Source organism: Onychostruthus taczanowskii, unplaced genomic scaffold (assembly GCF_017590055.1).
Source record: "Onychostruthus taczanowskii isolate IOZ18803 unplaced genomic scaffold, ASM1759005v1 scaffold67, whole genome shotgun sequence".
In the NCBI taxonomy this organism is placed as follows: domain Eukaryota; kingdom Metazoa; phylum Chordata; class Aves; order Passeriformes; family Passeridae; genus Onychostruthus; species Onychostruthus taczanowskii.
In genome coordinates, this window is record NW_024504455.1 from 69,459 (window position 1) to 93,789 (window position 24,331).

The 24,331-nt window shown below is 47.6% G+C and overlaps 1 protein-coding gene across 1 annotated transcript in view; it reads left to right on the forward strand.

The window, feature by feature from the left end:
• The window catches only part of HUNK (hormonally up-regulated Neu-associated kinase), a 43,379-nt gene extending 19,416 nt beyond the window's left edge, over nucleotides 1–23,963 (forward strand). The window contains 8 exon segments of the mRNA XM_041420983.1: nucleotides 2,470–2,525; nucleotides 6,680–6,815; nucleotides 7,042–7,169; nucleotides 10,401–10,536; nucleotides 12,999–13,167; nucleotides 13,692–13,775; nucleotides 18,316–18,379; nucleotides 20,564–23,963. Coding sequence (XP_041276917.1) covers nucleotides 2,470–2,525; nucleotides 6,680–6,815; nucleotides 7,042–7,169; nucleotides 10,401–10,536; nucleotides 12,999–13,167; nucleotides 13,692–13,775; nucleotides 18,316–18,379; nucleotides 20,564–21,201 — 1,411 coding nt within the window. The 3' untranslated portion in view covers nucleotides 21,202–23,963.
• The last annotated feature ends 368 nt before the right edge of the window (nucleotides 23,964–24,331 follow it).

Genomic DNA, 24,331 nt, shown 5'->3' on the forward strand with positions numbered 1-24,331 from the left:
CTCAGTGAAAGTTGGTGAAAGGTCTGGAGCACAAGACCTAGGAGCAGCTCAGGTGAGCCTCCTTTTGTAAAAGACAATTGAAGTTTATATTGGACAGAGCTGACTCAAAAAGGCATTTGGGATGTTCAGGGAGATGGGTCCTAAAGCAGGAGTGCATCTGGGCTCTGCCACCACACAGAGAGCAGTGGCAAAGCTCCTGTTGTGCTGGCTCCTGGCAGTGCTCCAAAAAGGAGGGTTTTGCTGTTGGGGTGGGCAGAAGCTGTGGTGCAGATGGACCATTAGCTCAGTTACCACCCTGGCAGATCTGCTGGGAACAGGCAGATGGGTAAACAGCTTTACCAGGCCTGAGTGCACTCTGTGCTGAGGCAATATTTACATTTCTAGCTTTTTCCTCTGATGCCTTTAAGATGCCCTGGAATATTTACCTTTTGTTTCTTTACCTTGACTCCTTTAAAATATCCTTTCTGGTGTTTTGGTTAGCCCCCCCCTCCCCATCACTCATTTGTTATTCTGATTGCCTGGATGTCTTTCCTCCTTAACTTGCAGCTTGCTTTTTTCCCCTTTCCTTGCCTTTAAAGTCTTGCTTCCTCTTAGCTAATATTTCATATACTCAGAGCTTCCAAATGCTCTTTGTCTTTGCTCTGAGGTGCTGTACTGAGCATTGCATTGCTTCTGTTGATTTCAGTTTTATTTGGAGTTTTAGGGGGGGATAGTTTTGTACTTTTTTGTCTTTCCCAGACTGGTTTTTTTTTTAAGTCTCTGCTGTTAAGCTCCCAGCCCTGCTATTTTCCTGGAGCCCAGTGAGATGGTTTGTGAGAAGCTCCACCTGCAAGCAGTGAGGATGGGAGAGGTGAAGCACAGAGCCCATTTTTGGCAGCAGAGGGAAGCAGGAGGGGGTTGAGTTGATCCCAGTCCGTCTGGCAGGGCAGGCTGTCCCTGGATTGAGACCTTCCTCAGCAGCCCTGGTTGCCCTGCCAGGGAAGTGCCTTGTGGAGGATGTGCAGGAAGCCCTGGGACATTGCCAGAGGAGGGGATGGAATCACAGAGGGGTTGGAATGGAATCACAGAGGGGTTTGGGTTGGGAGGACCCTTAAATCCCACCCAGTGCCCCCCCTGCCATGGCAGGGACACCTTCCACTGTCCCAGGTTCCTCCAAGCCCTGTCCAGCCTGGCCTTGGGCACTGCCAGGGATCCAGGGGCAGCCACAGCTGCTCTGGGCACCCTGTGCCAGGGCCTGCCCACCCTGCCAGGGAACAATTCCTGCCCAAAGTCCCATCTGACCCTATTCTCTGTCACTTTGAAGCCATTCCCCCTCCACATCCAGCAGCTCCAGGCCCTCCTGCTGTTGGACCCCTGGGGCTGGGTCAGAACCCCCCTCACCTTCTGCCTTTAGTGCAGAAAATCCCTCCTGTGCAGGTCCTGATCAAGTGAGGGTCATGTGCCCACTCCTCTGCCTCTGTTTGTTTGAAACCCAGCACGAGCAGAAAATGAAACAAAGAGGAACATTTTGGAAAAGGCTCCCAGTCTTTCTTTCACAGGAGATCCCTCCTTGTGGAAGTGCTTGGCTTGTTTTGGTTGGGCTCCTTGTCTTGTTTTATGAAGGCTGATATCTCCATCTGTGATGGAGGTGTCTTTCATCACTTACAAAGGCAAAACACCATGGGTGTCACTGACTTCCCATTATTAGAGCTGATGGCTTTATTATCCAGATTTTTCCCTTTTTTTTTTTCTGCTGGGAGAAGCATCTCTGTGGATATCCCAGCGTGCTGACTGTTCCAAATATTTCCTGTCTGGATGGGGGCAAAAAATCAGTGTGGTGAAGACTTAGCCAACTGCTAGAGCTACACAACGGGCTGTGCAGCAACCAAAATTAGGTTTTTCACATTGTGCTTAATGCTCAGGCTGCACAGCTTGAGCTTTTGGGGTTATTTTCTGAGTGGCATTGGACAAACCATTTCCATCCCTCAGCCTTGGATTTTACCTGTGGAGTGTGGGAATGGCTGTGGTGATCTCTGCAAGGAGTTTTGGTGCTCACAGCAGGCTGGGTTTGGTCTCTCCTGTGGACACAGGACATTTGATTCCTCAAATCTCAGGTTTATCCCTCAGCTGGAGAGGAGCAAGGAGAAATCGACCTCCAGTTCCCAAAACGTACTTAAAATGTTTCCAGTTTGTAAGTTTTCTGTAAACTTCCAGTGCTTAAGGAACTTGAGGAGCCTGGTTAATTACAGGATGTACTGACAAGTGCTTGTAATGTCATTTTGTGCCTGAAGAATAGGTGGGAAGCAGAGTGTGAAAGCACTGTTAATTTTGGGCAGGATGCATGGGGCTTTCTGCTTTCACGGTGGAACTGTGTGTGCTGCTTTCATTGTACATTTGATTATAGACAAGCCTTGTTCATACCCTGATGGGAGTCAGGCAAAGCTGCTTCATTATTTTGGAGACTGACTCAAAATATTTTCTTTCTTTCAGAGACTTGAAGATAGAAAATCTGTTGCTAGATGAAGACAACAATATCAAGCTTATTGGTATGGAAGCAGTTTGGCAATTCCAGTAATTAAAATTGTTGGTTTTATAAAGAGAGTTTTTGAGGCTTCATAATCCCCCATGTGACAACTGCTAATGTTGCTGCAGAGAGGAGCTGAGAGAGTATAGATAGCAATCAAGCTGTTCCTGACAGCATTTTGTGAAAAAAAATGATCCAAATAATTCAGATTTAACTTGGTATGGGAATAATCCTACATCTTAAACCCACATCTTTCATACTCAAATTGGGAGCTCGGTAAAGAATTTAAGAATTGACACCAGAGAAGTGGTTTATTTTATTATCATGATCATTTCTTATTTGCTAGGGGCTGGATTCTGCCCCCGTGAACATATGCTTCCACTGAAGTCAGTGGGAGTTGCACACATTTTTAGCAGCTGGCAAAATGTGGTCCTATATTTATATTTGTTAAATTTGCTTCCAGCACCCAGGACAAAATTGGTTTAGAGGGCTGTTAAAGAATAAAAAAGATCAACGGTGGAGCCTGGATTGTGTTTAGGTATCAGTTGTCTGTGGTGCTTGATTCATTCAAGCTGTGCAGGCATTTCAGATTAATCATTGCTGGGGATAGTCTCTCACTGCCTTGCATAACTCCCATTAATGTTAATGTGGGCATTGAAAAGAAAATATTCCTTTCATGAAAGAAGTGCCAAACATCTGTTTGTGTTTCTTGCCGTGCCTACACTCTTGCCAGCAGCAGTGTCTGTGGCTGCAAGCTTAAAAACTCAACTGGCTCTCCTCAAAAAGTTCCATGGGCTGAGAAGTGGTGAGGAAAGCACTTGGCATTCAAACAGCCAGGTCAAATGGATCCTCACTGTGACATCTGCAGCACCTCCCAGCAAACAGGGGGAGGATGATTAGTGAAATCTGAAATACCCAAGTTTCACTTTGGGAATTCAGGTTTGGAAATGCCACCCCGACTTGCAGGGATTGCTGTGTAGCAAATCAACCTTCTGGGAAGATAAGAGCAGAGAGAACTCTGTGTTGCCTCAGCTGAGGGTCAGGGGGACACCGAGAAGTGGCCATGAATCATTCACCAGGGCTGATGGATAGCACCCCTTATCCTGATCTAGCAGATAAGCCAGACCAGATGGAACTCTACCAACATCTGATGGATTTAAGGAGCTCACATCACTTCCCTGTCACTGGGTGTCTGGTTAGAGCTTGACATCCAAACCAAGCCCTTCCCAGATGATGCATGTGCAGTTAAAACTCAGGTGCCAAAGAAAATGATTCCAGGCCTGTTCCTGCAGTTTGCTTTGGCTGCAGGAAAGGGTCTCCTCGCAGTGGGTGGTGGGGGAAGGATAGAGGAAGGAGAGGTTTGCTGTTCCACAGCCTCAGTGAATTGTCCTCAGCCCTGCAGCCTGATGCCCAGGCAAGGCAGATTGCAGGCAGTGTGTAGCTCAAACAAAGCAATTCAATCCCACCACCCAGCTGGGGGTGTTGTAGCAAAAGAAAGGTTGCAATATTTGGTGCAGCCTGCCTCACTAGAAATGATCACATCACATAGTCCTTCCCAGGAAGGTTCTTCAGGGGTGAGGAACATGTTTGGAGGGATTAAAGTGCTGCTTGTCATGACTGGGAGAAGAGGCTGAGCTACAAATCCATCTCACGTTACCTCCTGTGGGATGAGCTTGGTCCCTGGGATTTCTACAGCAGCAGACACAGGAGTAGCTAGTGAAAATAAAAATGTTGTTCTTGTAAGAGCTGTGCAAGGAAGACCAGCAGGTGAAATGAAGGTTGAAGATGGGATATTGAAGTCACTGCTTGTTCATGCATTTCAGGGAGAGCTGGATGCCTTGAGCCCTCAGCTGCTCCCAGAGCACCCTGTATTCTTTCCTCCTTTTGCCTACATGACAAGGTGGTTTAGAGCCTGCTCTTAGATATTCTTCTTGGAAGAATTCCCTTTTAGAGGACTTTTGGCAGTCTGTTAATCAGATTGAAGGACATCAGGATTGGAAGGAACTCACTCCCTGTTGTGTCCCAACCCACGTGGTTGATGTCACAGACCACGCAGAGTTCCTGCTGGGACACCCAGCTCTGCTGAGCCCTGTGGAGCTCTGCTGGTCCAGGAGCTGGCTGGCAGAGCTGCAGGGATGGCCCTGCATCCACAGCTTGGTGTGGATCCCTGGAGGTGCTGAGGAGGAACAGAGCAATGCCACGATGCTTCATGGCACAGCAGTGGGGGTGGTGGAGCTCCCATGCGAAAGGATTTGCTTTGGAAAACCAAGTGTGGCCTTTGATCTGAGTTCTGTCATTTGCTGGGCTCCTAGAAAGGCAGAGGCAGGCAGTGGCAGTGAGGTTATCAGTGCTGGTGGTCACAGTGTTCTCATGGAGACCAGCAGTGCATCCTTAATAGAAACAACAAAAATCACACTGTGATCACCATGTGCTGACACAATGTTGATAGCAATATCCTCATCTCCATGGCTATGTCCCCAGCATGCTTCCATTTGCACACATTCTGCATTTCAGCAGGGAAAAAAAAAAAGGCATAGCAGCTGAAATGAATGAGCTGAAGCAAGTGAATAAGGGGTTGACAAGTGAAGCAAATAAGAGAATGAAAACCTCTGGTGGAGTACCCCTCCACTGATGCTGCTGACTGACACCAGCTCAGAGCACAGCCCTTGTATCCTCGTATCCCAGTGCAATCGAGTCTTTTGGGGCTGGCATGACACAGCAGGCTAAGGACCAGGAGCAATAATGTGTGGAGATGTTATTTCCAGGAGTTTTGAAAAGTATTTCACAGCTGACAGAACTCCTCTCAGGCCACAGCTAATGAACATGTTAATTTAAGGTAATGGATCCTCTGCAGTATTTGTGGAAGCCCCAGGGATGATTAAGCAGTGCCCAGAGAGAATTGTTTTCCATCAGAGGCAAACTCTCCCTTCAGTTTTGACAGTGTTCTCCAGGAAAACCCCTCTTTAGCTGTGAAATACGGGACTCCTGTCCCCCTGAGCCTGCCTGGCCCTCAGGGATGCAGGGATCCAGATGCAGGGATGCAGTGTAAAGCACTTTTGCCACCATTTAGGCACTTCCAGTCACTGTGATAATTGCTTTTTTTTTTTTTTTTGGTAGGATTTTTTGTATCTGCCTGGTTTTATGGGGGAATGAGGCTTATGTGTCTGCCCTGCCTCTAATCCCTTGAGGAACTCCTCAGATTTCAGCCAAATTTGGTTTTCAGTATGGTGAAAGCTAAAAGGACAGGCCAGCACTGCAAATCCAGTGCAAATAAGTGTGCAGGTGAGGAAAAGAGCCACAAATTAATGCCTGAGAGAGGATATTGAGGAGCTAATCATGTGTCAGTGTTCTTAGCAGTGGTGGTTTTCAGAGATTCACAGAATATTCTGACTTTGAGAGGGCCACACAAGCTCTTAATAAATGGGATTTGTTGTTACCTGAACCCATGTGAGCCTGCAGCCACACCAGCACTGGAGCACACAGGAGGGAAATTTTGGGAACACCCTTAGGCTGCCTGAGAGACCTTGGGAAAGTGCAGCCCCTCTGCTGAGAGACTCCCTCTGGTCTCCAGTGCCAGCCTGAGCCAGTCCTTTCTTTTTATTGCCACAAAAGAGTGCTGGATACACCCAGGAATACAATAATTCAAGGCAGAATTCAGAGAGAGAGCAGCCAAGTCAAGACATTTCCCCTTCCTGCTCCGAGCTCTCCATGTGTTATTCCAGAGCTGAACCCTCTGTGTTTGTACCTCACCACAGCAGCCCCAGAGTTTTCCATCTGATGGCTGATTTCCACTCAGATTTTGAAGAAATCCCCCTTAACCTTGTCCCCTGCCCAGCATCCTGCAGCAGTGTGGCAGCCTGAGGTGGCTCAGGGCCTGGGACCAGCTCAGCCCTGGTTGTTGCCATGCAGCTGCCAGTGAAATGGAGCTGCTCTGGGTATGAAATGGAAAATTGGGCATGTCTAAGCCTCCTCTTATTGTTTGTGGGAACCTCTGGTTATTTAGCACCTCGTGGAAGCAAATTACATCCAATTTTTGCATGTGGATGAGTTGTTCTTTTCTCCTCAGGGAGTTCATTGCTTAGCTTTTGGAAAAAAAAGTTCTTTCATTTTAACTTGTGTTCTAGCACAGTTTGACTGTGTCTCTCTTTCATAACTGTGTCTCTGTGCCTTTCACAGACTTTGGATTGAGCAACTGCGCAGGAATTTTGGGTTATTCTGATCCCTTCAGCACCCAGTGTGGGAGCCCAGCATATGCAGCCCCTGAACTTCTGGCAAGGAAGAAGTACGGGCCCAAAATAGACGTTTGGTCCATGTGAGTTCCTTCTCGAGTTTATAATTGTTATTGCAAAGAGCAGGGGCATCTCCAGCTGGATCAGGTGGCTCAGGGCCCCGTCCAGCCTGACCTGAAATGTTCTCAGAGATGGGGCATCAACCCTGTAGTAACTGTCAGACATTAAAGATGAAGTGCAGGCTGTAAAAACGGAATTTTTCCTTGTTCCTGATCGTTTTGGTTTCTTTTCCTGCCTGTTTTCTTTCAGTGGGGTGAACATGTATGCCATGCTGACTGGAACACTACCCTTCACTGTGGAGCCATTCAGCTTGAGAGCCTTGTACCAAAAAATGGTGGACAAAGAGATGAACCCCTTTCCCACCCAGCTCTCCTCAGGTAACGCTGTTCCATGGGACTGTGGCTCCTGACTCATGCTGCTGACGTGTTGTGCTAATTGGGAAAAGCTCCTTCCTTTTCATTTTGGCCTCTGCAAGACCTTGGTGTAACAGGCCTTGCAAGGAGTTGGTGTAGCAGAATTCCTTTTGCTTTGACTCCTGGAGAAGCACCAAGTTGTGCTGAATGTGAGAGAAGGAGCAAATCTGTGAAATTCTGCGGGACTGCTTTTGCAGAGCAGTTGGTCAGTTTTGCACATCCAGAGGGTTCTAGCATAAGGAAAGGATGGATGAACAGATTATTTTGGAAATACAGATTCCTGGGCATTATCAAGACTGAGGTTGAGTGACAAACTGCCTCAAATGACCTCACATTTATTATGGAATAATGACATGCACTCAGAAAGTTATTTTGGGACAGCCACCTGGGATAACCTCTGTGTGTTCACAAAATGCAAAATAGTTATGTATTAGTATTAGAAATATTAATTCCTGCTTCAGAGCCACGTCACTAGGCAACAGAATCGCTTTGCAGCTTGCAGCAAGGCCACTGTCAGCATTTGGAACAAGCTGGGTTTTATTTTTCATGCCAAATTTGTTGTCTGTGGAGAGCTTCTGTCTCCTTCCCTGGCAGCCTTTTTATCAAAAGCAAAGGGCTTTTGATAAAATGAAAAGATCCCAAATTAAAAAAAGGGAATGGAAACCCTTGGGAGTTGAGTCAAGGTGAATTCTCCAAGCACAGATTTAGGGTTCCACCTCCCACCCTGCAGAAGGCCAGACCCTGAGTAGCCAAAAAAATAACACTGCTTTTAAACAGGCTTGGTTTTGCTGTTTCATCCATCCCCCCATTTAACAGTGGAGAGCAGATTTTCTCCATTTTCAGCATTTGCAGCTCCCTGGACACTGTGATCCCCAGGGAAAGCAGGATTTTGTTTATCCTGTGAGAGCTCCAGCAGCCTGGACTTGCAGAGATGGTGGCAAATTAATGGACTAGATTTAAAGATGTTAACCTTTGCCCAAAAGGTACCCATCAGTCCCTGACCCCAGCCCAGGGCCTTGTGAGCCCAGGGACATGCCACAGAGTGATTTAAGGTGACATTTCTTCCTGCCATGTCAGCCTTTGGGTCACTGGGCAGGAACTCTGCTCTGGGAATTGTAGTGCTTGTTAACTTCTTGGGTTTATGGACCTTTTATTTCAGTCAGGTCTTCATTTCTGTAAATCCATCTATAAAGTAGAGGATTTTCACAGCCCAGGACCTTGTCTTTCAATATTTAATTTCCTGGTTACTGAACACACAGCCCCACCATGGATTCTTATCTCTGAGCAGGAAAACCCTTTCACTGGTGTGACCCACAATCCTGGCTGACCACGAGCACCCAGAACAACCTGTGTAGCAAAACAGGGAAATTTTGGAGCTGGTGTTTGATTTTCCCACTTGGGAACCTATTTCTCATTAAGCCTCTTGAACAGCAGCTCTCTGGTTATTGATTTTAGCTGAGCAGAGGTCAGGTGCTCAGGCAGTTGGTGTTCACCTTGCATATATTCATTTTCCTTCATGTTTTCTCCCTGGGGAAATCGTTATGCTGTCCCAGCTGTGTGGCTTAGCTGGAAAAGCTCCTTGTGCCATCCCAAGGTGCTGCTGCTCCTCTCTGCTGCCCAGCTCTGGGAGCTTCCAGGAGGGAACCTTCCCCCCACAATGAGTTTCTCCCAGCCTGAATCTGCTGATCTGTGGCACTTCACGAGCTTCATTTAATTAGCTTGCCTTTTGGCAAGGGTGGGGGTGGAGAAGTAGGTTTTTTAAGGAGAATTTGGGTGATTTGGAGACCAGGCATGGTGGTGATGAAGGAGGGAGTGTGGGTTTGGGGAGAGGGATTTTTCTGGTTTATGGGATTGGAAACCAGTGTGAGGTTTCTAACACAGACACTGGAGCAAGAGGGGATTCAATGGGAGAACAAGGATTTGTTGTTTGCTGGGATGGGGGTGGAGAAAGGGCACACCAGGCACACAGAGAGCAGCTTCCAGCAAGTTTGGGAACTTGGATGTAGGCTCTTCCTGCTGCTCCTGCCACATGGCTGCTGCAGGGTAATAACAGAAATGCTGGAGAGTATTTAAGTAAAGCATCTCCCTTAAATCAGTGGTTTGTGAAGAGGGAGATTAGAAAAAAGCCAGCTGAACTGGTAAATACAGAGTCAGAAGCCTCTCTTGCACATCTAAGCTTCTTGACACAGAGTTTCTCCAGCTGAAACCTGATTTTCGCAGCATATTGTACATTGAGGTTGCTCAGGTTGGTGGGAGTCAGCACCTGTTGGGTCTAACCCTGATTTATTTAGGGAAAAACCCTCCCTTCCTCATCCTCCACCCTCCCCATCCTGTCCCATCCCGCTGTGGTGTCACCAGCAGGAGTTTTATTCTGCTTAAATTGCACCTAGGAGCAGTGAAATGTAGCCTTGATAACTTGAGGAATAAAGGAGGAGCAGACCTAGTTGAACAGAGTTTATTTTCAGCTCAGAGGAGCACTTCTTGTGAGGCTCCAGGCAGATCACTTGACTTCATTGCTCCTAATCATGTAAGAAGCACATGGCTTAAAATTTGAGCATTTTTGCAGGAAACTCAGGAGGAGTGGTTGAATGTCCTTGGAAGTTGAAGGTTCAGGAGAACAAAGCAAAGCTTGTTAATTTTGCTGAACTCTTTTAATTTGGCTAAAATCTTCTGCAGCTGATTGTATGTTGGATGGGAGCCAGAAAATTTATCCTTATCATGTCAAAGGGAGCCAAATTTGCTGTGTCTTCCTTCCCAGGTCTGCATCCCTTCCCTCCCCTCCACTCACCCCTGGTCCATCTCCTTCTGCTTTGATCCAGAGATTTGTCTCTGACCTGGCTCCAGCCTCTTGCCCTCAGGTGGGAATTAAATGAATTAAATGTTGGCTCACCTGCTCCAAAACTTCAAATGAGCTCTGAGCCAAAAAGTGCTTTTTCTGCTGTCCTTTGTATATAAAATAAATACATTAAATAATGTATATAAATCATTGTGACTGTAAATCATTGTTTGTTTCAATTACTAATCCCTTATCAGTTCTTCCATTTTCTCAAGGACATGGGAGCGTGCAGTAAGGAAAATGTTCCTTTTCAGTGTGCTCCAGCTCAGGCTGCACACCTGCATTAACTCGTCTCCTGTGCCAGTCCTAGAGCAGATGACAGAGCTGTTTTTTGGGGTTTTCCCTCGATCTCTTCACAGCTGCCATAAACTTCCTGCGCTCTCTCCTGGAGCCAGACCCTGCCAAGAGACCAAACATCCAGCAGGCCCTGGCAAACAGATGGCTCAATGAGAACTACCCTGGAAGAGCACCACCCAACGTCACCTACCCAAACAGGTACAGCAGAGAGGGGAGGGGAGGAGAAAACCTGCCAGCATGGCCCTGCTGTGCCAGTTCCACTCGTGTCACGCATCCTGGAATTGTGAATCCATCCTGAAGGTTATGGAGATGGGCCCTGGGCTGCTTGAAATGGCCAAGAGCAATACCTTGAAGTGGAGGCTGCAGTTGCAGTGCATTGTTTGCAGGGTGGGCTGGCTGCAGATATTCTGATTAATTTGCTGCAGGCCTGGGAATGGGGAGGTGTGACTGGCAGTTCTGATTGATGCCTTGGGAAGGCTGAGCTAGAGCAGAGGCTGGATGGAGTTAAAGAATAAAGTAGGGATTTATTAGGAGTCCACCTTGGGCAGCACAAGAGCCCAGCCAGGGCTACACCCAAGAAAAACCCAAAATGGTCACAAAAATGGATGACTGGTCACGGAATGTCTCTCACTTTGATCAGTTCTGCTCCATTTGCATATTGGAGTTAATTGTCCAGTTACATCTCCAGCCCATGACATTCCATCCTTCTTGTTTTTCTCTCTCCAGCCCACGCTGTTTGTGCTCTTGGGCCTGAGATTTGGATCATTTGTCCTTGGTCCCCAGCTAGAGCAGGAATTGTTTTGTCTCCCTGCTCTGTGCAGAGAGCTCACCATTCCCTAATAGGGTGTAAAGGTGGACCCTGTGATTAATTGTTTCCCAGGGGATGAGAACAGGCAGAGCCATTCTCTTGATATCACTCTTCCAAATTTAGGGGACAGGTGAAGCTGTATAGGATAAAATCCTTTAATGGGATTCTTTCTTCCATTTTTAAAAAATAATGTTACATCTGTTTCATTAGTTGATATCCCAGGCGTGATTTACCTAGATTTTGTCATACTGAAGCTTTATAGGGGAATAATCTGCAAAGTTTTAAATATTTAAAGAAGTGTCTTGGCTGCTTTTGAGCTTGTCTCAGAAAGTACCACTGGAGTCAGCTTCCATGGAATTTCTCCAATTTTTCCTTAGTGTGCAGATATGGATAAGGTGTGGTGAAATGGTGTGTGAAAAACCCACTGCTGAATTTGCAAAGGATTAATTCCTCTCTTAATCAGCACTTAAGGAGTTGTGTGATGTTCTTGCAGTGCCCTTCCACTCCTCTGGGGGTAACACCCATTGTTCTCAAGACAGGAGCGTGGCAGGAAGGGAAAAGAGTGGAGATAAGGTGGGAGAACAGCAGAAGCTGCATTTTCAGGAGAATATTTTCCCAGGCTTTTAATAGGCTTGCTTTTGTTGAAGAAATTCCCTGAAGGCAAGCAAAAATTTCCCATTTTGCTGAGCACTTCAAGTCAAAATTGCTTGAATTTCTTTTGCTGCCCAGATGCCTCAACGTGCAGTGGCCAAGATAAGTTTTGCTTTTGAACTTGTGAAAAAAAGACCCAACCCCAGGCAGAAGGAGTGTTCATAGGCACAGGGAACAAAGGGAATGAGTTATTTGAGATTTCCCAGACTGTGTTTGGGAGTCTGAGTCCTGTCCATCAGAGCCCGGGCAGGAGTGGGAAAGGTGGGGAGGGATCCCTTGAGAGGGGGAATCCTGCAAAATAAGCTCCCTCTGATATTAGGCTTAGTATTAGGAGTGAGGAATATCCTCTAGAAACAGCTGGGACCCAGCATTTCTCTGGAGATGGCTGGGAGCTGATGGGTACCTCTGGGAAGCTGGCCAGCCCATTTAGAAGTCTAAATAGGAGCAGAGTTCTTTGGAAAAATCTGGTTTTAACTCAAGCTGAGCCAATGCTTTGGCATTTCCACAAGACCTCTGTTCTGCTTTTCTCGCCTTGGCTGAGGCTGTTCCAGACTTTATAGAAGAGAGAGACGTAAACATGGCTGGTGCTTGTGACAGCAGGGAAACTGCAGCGTTGCCATTCTGAGCTGCAGGAATAATCCCGTGCATCCCCTTTCTCCAGCAGGAAATTCCCTGGCTAATTAGGGCATGGACACTGTGCAGCAGGTAAGGGGGTGAAGCTCAGAGCAGTGCTGTTTGATTATGAGAAAAGGGCTTTTCAGAGAGCCAGATCTGAGCTGGATTTTTGCCTCTTTTCCTTCAAAACCAGCTCATCTTCATGATTTTCAGTGCTCAGGTGTAGGGGAACAAATGGCCTGAGTATCATCATGGTGCCATTTCCCATCAGGGATGGACAGGGTAGTCAGAGTCCTGATCATTCAGCCTCATGCAGCTCCTGTGCTCCCAGATATCTGTCCTTTCCCTGCCTGGTTTTCCTGGGTCAAAACATTTGCCTTCAGGTCAAATGCAGTGTTCTCTTGGGGGTCAGAGCCTGTCAGCACAGAAAGTCTCAAATTCTCAGTAACCAGGGTTCCAACAGCTGCCTGCTCCTGGGAGAAGGGAACTACTCACCCCCAATTACTGAGCCCTTGGGGCCTCCTCTCGGGTGTTCTGCCACGGAGAGGACAGCCCAAAAATCCTGCTCTGCCTCTCCCCTGTGCAGGATTCACCTGGAGGACCTCAGCCAGAGCGTGCTGCTGCACATGACTGAGAAGCTGGGCTACAAGAACACCGATGTGATCAACACCGTGCTGTCCAACAGGGCCAGCCACACCCTGGCCATCTACTTCCTGCTCAACAAGAAGCTGGAGCGCTACCTGGCCAGCCTCAGGGTGAGCCAGCTGCCTCCTGCCACTGCTGGGGGAGGAGGGGACAAAAAGGCTGCAAGTGGCCTGGCTTGGTGGCATTTGGTCTCACAGGATTGTGGAATATCCCAAGGACCGTCCATTGGGAAGTGCTGTGCCCCTGTGTTGGGTTAGTTCTGCTGCTTGGAATGCCAGTAACACAATTTATTGAGTCAGGACATCAAGAAGAAGCTTAAGAGCTCTTAAACTTATTTAGGTTTGAAGTGAAAACTCAGCTGAAAGTTTTACCTGATGTAATCTCCCTGGCCCCTGAGCACAGCCTTCCAATCTGATAACAGCATCTTAGTTTTTTTTATTTTCTCAGTCCTTTTCACATTAGTGGTGATGCCACAATGATATCTAAAACGTAATGGACCAAATCCATCATGTCTGGGAGACGATGCTCCTCCACTCTATGCCAAGAGTGGGTGCAGTCCATTAAGCAGTAATTAAACCTTAGTGTTCTCTAATTATCTTACACATTTTACTTTTCTGTGCTTTTCTCTCTGCAGAAGGCTGAAGGCCAGGACAGTGTTTGCCACAAGAACCAGCTCTACCAGATAGAAAAATACAAGGCCAATAAAGACTCCTATGAGGTAAAGCTCAGCAAAGCTTGTTGCAGTGCTTTGAAAGCAGATTGAATTTGAGCATCCTTGGTGATTGTGATTAAAGTGATGGCTTTGTGGGCCTGTGGAGAAAAGAAACACCTGTGGTCTTGCCTCTGCAGGACAAATAACTCCCTTTATTTCTTTGCAAAGAAAAAAATAGTAACCCCCAAGAGAGGAGATAGAAAGGTGATTTCCAGGGTTTTTAAATAAATTAAATGTTTTTAAATCTCTGTTTAGCAAAATGATGCAAACACAGGGGGTTCCATAGTTTCGTTCTGGGGTGCAAGCTGCTGGTGTTACCCAGTTTTCATCATTTTGTTTTTCATCAAAATGATGAAAACTGGGTGTTCTAGAGGCTCTGAGCCCTTGGTGCTGCAGGACAGAGAGCTGAGTGACAGCCAGGGTGACCCTCCCGGTGTCCTGGGCCAACCCTGCCTTGGCTGCCAGGAGCAGTGAAGCTGGATTAGCACAACACTCTTCAAAGTCCATTTTCTCTGCTCCTTAGCAGAGGGGATGTGGGATCAGCCTCTGCATCATGAAGGAATTCCCCTGGGCAGACAAAAGATTTAACCTTTTGCTCTGTTGGTTTCCAGTCTTCTTGCCTGCAAGCAGAGAAGGTATTTTGTATTAAATCCTGGCTGGATTTTTCTTCCCTGGCTGATGCTTTGCCAAGCACTAAAATTACAGGAGTAATGTGAGCTGTGCAAGTCTTCCCTGCCAACACAAAGAGCAGCATTCTTGGTGAGGCTGCCTGTTCCAAAAGCTGCTCCTCAGCACTGGATTGATTATCTAATTGCAGGGGCAGATTTGTGTCGTGGCTGGTTTTGTTTATTATAAAGGCTGCTTGCAAGACAAGCTGAACTGCAAGCCAGATGGAAATATCAGGGCAAAGTACTTATTCTTTTCTTGAATAAATCAAAACCTTCTTGCTTGGAATGGAGCAGCAGTGGGTAGACTCGATGAATATGACATTTCACAAAGCTCTCACAACTTCCTCAAGCTGTTCCCTGGAAACAGGGGTAGGTACTGGGAGCTGAAGGCTTCAGATCCTGCATGGATCATCCTGGTTCTGTTTGTCCTGCTGCTGGTGTCACTTCCCTGGGCAGTGACAGAGCCACTGTGCTCTGGGATTCTGCATTCTCCAGGGATCAGCTCACAGCTTCTGCTCCCTTCTTGTGCAGGGGGGGCTGAGCGAGGCCTGCCTGGAAAGTTCACTTCCCTGAGGAAAACTGGGAGCTGACAGCAGTGCCAGGCTGTGGCCCCAGTGTGGTTTGTAGGCTTGCTTAGGAAGGGGAGCTCCCTCCAAAGCCTCTCCTGGACTCAGAATTAGTCCCAGGGGAGCTATGTAGGGGATGAGGGGGTGTCATGTCTTTCTTGTAATACTTACCAGGATGCACTCATTGTGCAGACACTGCAATAATAATAACAATAATGATGATAACAGCCTGTTCTCCTGCTGCATGGGCACACAGTGTGGAAGTGCAGGCCAGCTTGGGCTAGGAGAGAGTGTCCCTGCCCATGGCAGGGGGTGGAGATGGGCTCTGAGGTCCCTTTCACCCCATTCCCTGGTTCCACAACCTGGTTTTCTGTCACTTGAGCTCTACTCAGACAGGAATTGGGAGCCACTGGTCCCTAGGGAGCAGAGCTGCAGGTTGCCATGGGAATAGGAGGGGGAGGGATGGTCAGCTCCAGCTTCAGCAGAATTTCTCCCACCTCCCTCCAGCCATGGGAAATAAGGACTGGGGCAGGAGGGGCTGCCAGCAGCTGGGGCAGGCAGGGGCACAGGGCAGTGCCCCTCGTGTCCTGCCCCTCTTCTCCAGCAGGTCTGCTGTGGGTGTGAGGTACCCAGGCTGGGCAGAGGCAGGCAGGCAGGAGTCTGTGCTCTCTCCATCTCTTTCTTTGTGGAAGGGGGCTCAGGATGAATGGCTGTCCCTCCAGGGGAGCTCAGAAGGCTCAGGGGTGGAATTTGCAATTTTTAACAACTGGCGTCCTTGTCCTATCACGGTGTCAGACATGGCCAAGGCAAATACCCTTTATCTGCCTTTCAAATCCCTTGCTGGGACTAGGAGTAGGTTTGAGGGTCAAGGTCAGGACAGGAAATAGCAGAGGATGATGTAATTCCCAACCTATTCAAGTACAGCATACCGGTGCAGCTCCTGCATTATGGGACACAGCCTGCACTCTGCAGTGCAGGGGGAACTTCTGTAACTCCCCTGAATGAAATCTTCCTTCCCTTTTCAAATACAAGTGCGTGGCACCTTGGGAGTTCAGGTCCTGAGCCTCTCACAAGCGTGGTCATTAAGGAGCAACGTTAGCACTTTCAGAAATACTCCTAAGACCATTTGCAGTGCTCATCCAGCGTGAAGTAATTAATTGGCAGCCCCGGATATGTGAGTTTCCTTTGCCAGGGGTGCTTTAATTGTGTGGAGTGGCTGTGTTGCTGTGGCTGAGAGAATGTGCCAGCAGGGTGAGGGCAAAGGCAGGAGCACTTGGCAGGTGAGGAGCTGCAGCTTGGCTCGTGCACCATCAGGCTAAAAATCCTGCAGCCCTGGAACAACGTCCTCCACGCAGACAGAGGCTGCAGCAGCCAGCACACTGATCCCTCCCCACCTTCCCAAGAGAGCTGATAGCTCCTAGCAGTCTGGATTGGCTCCTGAGGCCTTCATACAGTCACCACTTAGTCTCATCCTCACCAGCACCTGCATGAAAAGATCCCTGGGAGAGGCTGGTCTCTGCTGAAGGCTCAACAGCAGAGTTTCCGAGCCGTGGGAGGAGAAGCAGTGTGGTGGGCTCAGAATCAGCTGCACACCTTCCCCTGACTGCTGAGGCGGGTGACACTCCCACAGCGTTGTTAGCGGTGTTCTTGCTGCTGCTGGTTTTGCTGTGGTTACCTGTTCACCCTCACCAGTGCCTGATCCACACTGTGGCTCCAAGCACGGCATGGACAGGCACCTCCAAAGGTGGCCAGGGGTGTACAGCTCCACCAGGGACTCCTTTGTGGCTGTGGAAGGGTCAGCCAGCTGCAGCTAGCCAGAGGGAGAGGAATTGCGGGGAATAAAGGATGGATGGGGGCAAAAACCATATGCATGAAGGGAGGCTCCTCCAGTGAGGAGAATCTCAGGTTCTTCTTCTCCCAGGTCAACCCTGTTGGTATTAAAAGTAAAAACTTCGGTTTATGAGTCACTGAAGGTCTTCTTTTCAACTCTGCAACTCCTGAAAGGTTGGTGAGTCCAGCAGTGCCCAGACATGGTCTGTAAAGGGAGCCAGGCTCCATCTGAGCTGGGAATGTTCACAATGAGACCAGATTTTTTCCTCTTTGTGTCTGTCTTGCTTCCAGAGCTGTGTAGTGGTACAGGAGAATCCAAGTTGTTTTCTGCATCTTTCTTTTCCCCTCTCACGTGTTTTTATACACTTTACTTTGAGGGTTTTCATGGACTCCACGTCAGTGAGCTTGCAAAAGAAAATCAAGAGTGGCAGTGCATAATTACCAGACAAAACAGGCACATAATTGGGGGAAAGAACTTTCCTTCACTTTTTAAAAAGACTTGTACTTGCAGTGACCTTTTAATCAGATGCAGCAAAACATGTTGCCTAAATGAGAACTGTGACCACAAAAGCAACCCCAAGCCAACCAAAACATCTTTTTTAATGAGAAATAAGGCTTTAGGCTCCCCTAGAAATCAGTGGCAGGTAAAGGGTGTTAAGCAGTTCGCTGAATCCAGTGACTGAAAGAAGATGCAATGAATTTTCACTGTAGAAAAGTGCTTTGAAAACTGGCTTCCTCTTCAGAGTCCTGCTCCCAGGGTCTGTTTTTCCTCTGTCATCACTGGAGATCAAACCTATCTTCTTCTTGCAATCCCACCTTCAGCTGCCTTCCCCATCACAGCCAGGAGTTAGGGCTCAGGGAAGGGATGGCTCAATAATTTCCTCCCCCTCCATGTCTTGCACAGTTGCAGAGATGCTGTAAAAGCAAGGGCTGTGTTCCTCCAGATCTTGTCTGGACAGAAGAGAAATGACTCAAAGGCTTTAAACTTCTTTAAAACTTTGCAGCTCACCTTTTTAAATCTCAGAGGGAGTGGAGTAAAGAGAAATCAAAGGGTTTTTTTGGTGCTTAAGTAGGGTATTTCAGGTATGGAGGAGCACAAACCTTCATCTGCTTTTTCCAAGAGAAAAGCTTTTCTTTTCCTTTAATTTTCCAAAACCAGCTTCCACACTGCCTGAATGTCAGAGCAGATGGGAGCCATGAAATCATGGCAAACTGATCAGAGGAAAATGAGACATGGAGGGTTTAGTTACTCTGAGAAAAGTTCCTTGTAAATACATGGTGATTAATCCACCTTATAGGTCTGTGGGTCACTGCAACTTCCCTTGAGTAAACCAGATTGTTCTTGTTTGTTTTACAACCTTAAAGGACAAAAAACTCAAAGAGCAAGAAAAGAAAGGGGAGATCCTTCACCGTCAGCTCCCAAAGAAAACTGAGAAAAGTCCAGTTTCATATAGACAGCCTTCTTCCTGTCTTATCTCACAGATCCAGAACACCAAGGCTCTGCTGAAGGACCGGAAAGTCGCCAAGGCCGGGGGTCCCGACAAAGGTCAGTGGGAGAAAGACAAACACCATGGTGGGTCTGGTCTGTGTGTGTGCATGTGGGCTGTGGTGGTTTTGAGCCTGTCCTGTCCTGTGTGGTGTGGTGGTTTTGAGCCTGTCCTGTCCTGTTTGGTGTGCGTTTGTGAGTAAAAACTCTGGGTTTGCCTTCCCTGTCGCTCCGGGGGTGGTGTGGGAAAGGAGCCTGGATAATGTCAGCACACGTGGAGTGAAATGCCCTGAGGAATCCATGGTGGTGCTCCGCAGCCAGGAGCCCTCCCTCTCTGTGTTTGACAGAATTCCTGCAGTGCTCCAAAAAGGCAGTTTCTTCCCCTGTTTACACGTCCTCACACAAAATCATCCACGCTCACGCTGCTGTTTTGAAAGCATCACCACCCACCCTGGATCACTGAGGAACCAGAGCTGGTAGCCAAGCTCCTTCCTAGCAGCCACTGTGTTTTCCTGAGAGGGGGCTAAGGAGAATCCCTGACCTCCCTGAGGAGTCCCTGGGAGGAATGGGAAAGGGGCAGCCTCAAGGAAAGGCAGGTGGGACTGCCAGCCTCAGCATCAGCAAAAGGAGGGGGGAAATAATGAGCAGGGAAAGGAAAAGATGTGACAGCCAGAGGAGAGCAGAGCATTAATCACAAAGGGCAGCCTGAGAGGGCTGGCTGAAAACTGCTGGCAGAGAAAGGAGTGGAGGAAAAGGGGAGTCAGCAGGGAAAATGGGGTGTGGGAAGTGCACACCTGCATGGGGCACACTGAGGAGCAGCAAGGTGATGTAGCCTCTGTTAGACAGGGAACTAAATGAGGGGAGATCCAGTGGTGGAAAACATTTACTGTTGTGTCACGGGGTTATTCAGAGTGGTGGCTTGTGATGCTTTCATGCTCATTGTCGTGACTTGATGATTTATCATTTGTCTTGCTCACAGTGAGAAAAAATTGTCCAAGTCGTGTTTGTCTGGCAGCACAGGAACCTCTGCTGCAAGGTGACAGGAGTTTAGAGAGCTGGTCAGGAATGGGGCATAGTTCCTTTAAAAAATGTAAAAAAAATTTAAATGCCCATTTTGCTCATATTTGCTGTTCCTTTTGGGAAGAAGGCACAGGGGGAAGAAAATCTAGTTCATTTTTTCCCTCTTTATGTTTCTCCCTGCTTTTTTGTTCTGACAATCATGCAGCTCTCAGCTAAAGCATTTCTCTGCTTATGGAGACTATATTTTGACACATCTTAAATAATTTTTGCCATTTTTAGAAAAAGAGTGGTCAGAATTAACTTCTTTCTACTTTACCCAGACAAGTGTAAGATTTCATCCTGTTCATCCATTCAGGTCTCAACCCCTGACAAGACCATCCCTCCACAAGAAATACACGTGAGATTTGTGGCTGGGACCTGAGTGCTGGCAGAGCTAAATTATTTCAGATCCTTTTTATATTATTTGAGACCCAGGGAACTGATGGAATAGCTACCAGTTAATTCAATTAGGGGGGCCTGGCAGTCAGGTTCCTTGGACAGCTTTCCATCAAGGCAGCAAAACATGCTTGCTTGTGATTAGCTTGGCATGAGGCAGTGCCAGCGTTCTGTAGGAGCTGAGCAGATCTTCTCCACGAGCTGTTTTGTTCAACTGGGCCAAATCCTGCAAAGATTTTGTTCCATTTATTTTCAGCCCTTGCTGGAGGAAGGTTCCTGCTGAAGTTGATGCAGTAAATCTGTCCAAACTATAGCAGCTTGAATCTGGCCAGTGCTGCTGCTCCATATTTACATGTGTGAAACCAGGAACAGATTTTGTTCCAAAATGCAAGGAGAGCCATCAGGGATTAACTCACTGTGCTCCCCTAGGTGTGTCAGGGGAATACAGGTCCAGCAAGAGCCACACAATGTGGTGCTGAGAAAGGAGAAATGTGAGATTTCTCAGTGTGTTTGTGGTGTTGTGGATATAATTAATACAAACAGCTGGAGACAACTGTGCTTTTCCTTTTCAAGTCCCTGTCTCAGTGTAAGCACTTTTCCTGCCTGTGAGGAAGAGGGCAGATAAATTACCTGGGAAACAATGGTGTTAGTATTAAGTGAGGGTGAGGGAATTGGGGTGTGAGTGCATCCCAGACAGTTTCTGGCAGCTGGTGCACCACCAGGTTCCTGTGTTTGAGGTGCTGGTAACTGCAGTGTGCTCTTCTGCTTCCTTCTCCCATTGCTTTGCAGACTCCAGCGTGAGCCCTTTGCACGAGCCCCTGGCACCCAAGACGGGCTGTGTCACCTCCAGCTCCCTGGAATACCTGGAGGTGCAGCAGCCTCCCCCCAGGACACCCCGGCTCCTCAAGAGGCAGGAGTCTCCGCAGCCGGAGCCGTCCCGGATCGGGGGCCGGGCCAAGGACTCCCCTCTCATCCTCAACATCGTGCACTCCTTCGAGTCAGTTGACAGAGAGGACCAAATAGACCAGGTTTCCCCCTCTCACCAGTACAGAATTTTAGGCTCTCCAATGAATTTCCCTTACAAAAGCTCCAGTGAAAGGACACTGTCGCCACTCTTCCCCCCGGGGAGCACGTCCCCCGTCCACCCCACCCAGGTCTCTTTCACCTATGAAGAGAAAGCGTATCCAGCAAAGGAAGAGGCAGTGTCCCCTACCCAGCTGGTCCCCAGCAACCCCCTGGGCAGCCCAAACTGTGTGAAAAGCAGGGGCAGGTTCCCCATGATGGGGATCGGACAGATGCTGAGGAAGAGGAACCAGAGCATGCAGTCAGTGAGTGAAAAACCCCTGGAAGCCAGGATGCCTCAGCTGCAGCAGATGAGCCCCACACAGATTTCCTTCAACACAGAGGCTGTCAGCGGCCAGTGTTAGCCTGGCATCCTGGGATTTGCACTGCTCTTCTCTGGGATCTAACCTTTTTCTCCTTTAAGCAAGAAGGGAAAGCCACTGGCGCGTTGCTGTCACCACGTGATACCCCGCGGTGGTGCAGCGCAGGAAATCGGAGGTTTGCTTGCAAGGAAGGCACTGTCCTACGTATTACAGTTGAAAGAAAAGGGCTCTGCTTGTGCTGTTAAGAAATATTCACATTTGGCATCTGACTGTACACTAAAACACCCTGCAAGAGCTGCGTGGATCTGTATTTTCACTGCTCTCACCCGGGTGGGAGAACCACGAGCACCGAGGGTTTGGTTCCTGCAGGGAATCAGTGCCGTGCCAGGATCTGTGCTCAGACTGTCCCTGCTCCACCTGCCTGTGCCACACAGCCCGTGCTGCTGCTGCAGGCGTTGTTCCTGGGGCAGGAGAGGGGGAAATGCCAGTACTCTGTCCAAAGTGAGCTTGCTGACAAGCCCTGCCGAGAAGATGAAGGTGGTAGAAGCTTGAGTAAAGACACGAGTGGTCTAGCTCAGAAAAAGTGGCACTATTGGAATTCAAAGCAGATTTTACTGTTAATTACATAAAGTAGGTAATAACACAATCATTTTTTTTCTCATGAAGAAAACTGTGATTTAATGATGTCACAAGAAACATGATTATTTAAAAACAAGTGTCATCATGTGGAAATTCACTGCATTGGTCCCTGTTACACCAAGGCAGCATTGGACATGCCTGAAGGCTTCTCTGAGACTGAATTAAAAAGACTAATAAAGGACACATGAACTGTACCAAGTCCTTTTATACTCCAAGATTGGTAATGTAGTGGTTACCAAAAACGGGGTATTGTTACAAGGAGTGGAGATTGACTTTCTTAAAAGACACCATGTTCTGTATACCAGTCTTGTTTTTCTAAGTAAATGATACATCTGACAGGTTGGCAACATTTTTTTGGTTCTGTTTCTGTCCTCAAAGCATTTCCTATAAATTAGAAGGTTTAGCCAAAGACAAAGACTGCTCTTTTCTCTGGTCTGTGCCCCCCCGTGTACGTGTTTGTGTGTTGAGAGCATCTCAGCAAAGCTTGTTCCAGCCTGGTTCTGCTGCCACCATTGAATGGCATTTCAAAACCCAGGAAGCAGAGGTGGTGACTTCTTGTCCTTGGAAGATGGGATTTTGCCACTGGTGGGAATCCAGGCCCTATTTTCATCCATAATTTTACAAACAATTTCATTGCCCCATTGGTGTCCGTGTAGATGCTGAGGGTTACCCCTGTTTGGAAAGTTTTCCTTCCAGTTCCACGAGCAGGATATTCAGAGCCTGGGTGAGGAGGGGCATAGCTGAGCCTTTGTACAGGCCTGACACCAAAATCTGCAGGAAAAAATGGACATTAATCCAAATACTGACAGATAACTGGGCTGTTCAGTGCTGGCAAAACCAGCAGAGTGGTGCCCAGAGCACCCATCTCATCCCTGCAGGTGGGACCTTCCCCCAGCACTGGGGTTTAGCCCTGGAGAGTCCATCAGCATCTTGGACCCTTCAGTGGAGTGAGGACTCCCACCTCTGAGGGAGCTGTGTAAAATAATACGCATGAAAACCCCAATATGATGAGAAAAGACAGCCCTGGAATAATTTGATCAATTTTCAGATCAAGAAGTGTTGCATTCTGTTTGTGGAGAGCACCTATTCATTCCAAGGGGCCATTTTAATTTGTTCTTTTATAAATGTCAGAGCATTTTCATTCTCTTCATGCTAACACATTTGTGCTGCCAAGCCAGTGGGCAGGGACCACTGAAATCAGGGATCACTGAAATCAGGGACCACTGAAATCAGGGACCACTGAAATCAAGGATCACTGAAATCAGGGATCACTGAAATCCCCCCCCCCCTTTGTGTTCATCAGACTCACATACCCGAGCAGATGGCAGATGCCAACTTGAATTGCAAACTCAGGTTTATTTGGAACCCAATAAAAGGTTGGGGGAGGCAGGAAAGAGACATGTTTTGTTTTGGTTTTGGTTTTTGGTTTTTTTTTTTTTCATTTGTGGAAACATAGGAAATATGTGTAAGAATCAGAATGAAAACAAATGTTAAGTATTTTATTATATTTATAGAGAATATATGAGTACTACACTGCTAAAACATAACCATGTATTCAGCATAGTCAGTAGCTATGTACAGTCCAACTGCAGTGACCACAGAGGGGACCTACTGAATATCACAGTGGAAATTCCAGGGGGGAAAAGCTGTATTTGGTATCATTATTAAATATATGTACTTTTTGAACAAGATTGCCACAGACTGCTGACTTTGTTTGCCAGGTCACTGCATAGCAAAGATAAAAACTCAGGACAAAAACTACAAGGATGGGGCTTGGAGCAGCCTGGTCTAGTGGAAGGTTGAAATCTTTTTTTGGTGCTTGCCTCAGTCTTGGCACCAAACCTGTCATGAATGTGTTTGACAGCTGAAAATACACCTTACACTTCAGGCTGGGTGTTGGGAAAAGAGCAGTTCTGAGCTTTGGAATGGAAACAGCCCTGTGGGGCCTTTCTGAGCTGCTGTGAAGCACTTACAGGAGGGTTTTGCAAACTGGCTGATCACTGGGCAGCAGTTCAGGAGCCAGAGTGGTAAAAGTGGTTCTGTTCAGGCTCTTCTGCCTGGAAAAACAGGTGTTGGATTTATTCAGTGAGAAAGAGCAGAAATCAGCAGCTGTTGCTGAAGGTGTTGGTCTTTGTGCTTCTCCTGTAAATGGGCTGCTAAATACTGAAAACCTTCACTGCTGGTAGCACCCCAAGTTCATATTGGCCGTGCTTATCCAGAAGTGAGCAGAAAATCCAGGGGCACAGTCACTGTGTGCAGGAGTTGGGGTTTTGCCTGTCTCTTCCCTGATTTTTCCATCCTCTGTGGCCACAAATGGTCAATTTTCTCCTGTGTATCCCCTCTCCACATGGCTTCCTTGGAGCTTCACTAAATCCTCAATATTTGATCCCAAAGGAAGGCTGTCATAGGATGCTTTCTGCTACTGGGGCACAGACAATCAAAAGAACAAAGGGCTTCTGGATAGAGCCTAGAGTGGGTTTGGAGTTTGTAGGAGAATCTCTGCTTCTCCCTGACAGATGAGAAGAAAATAAAA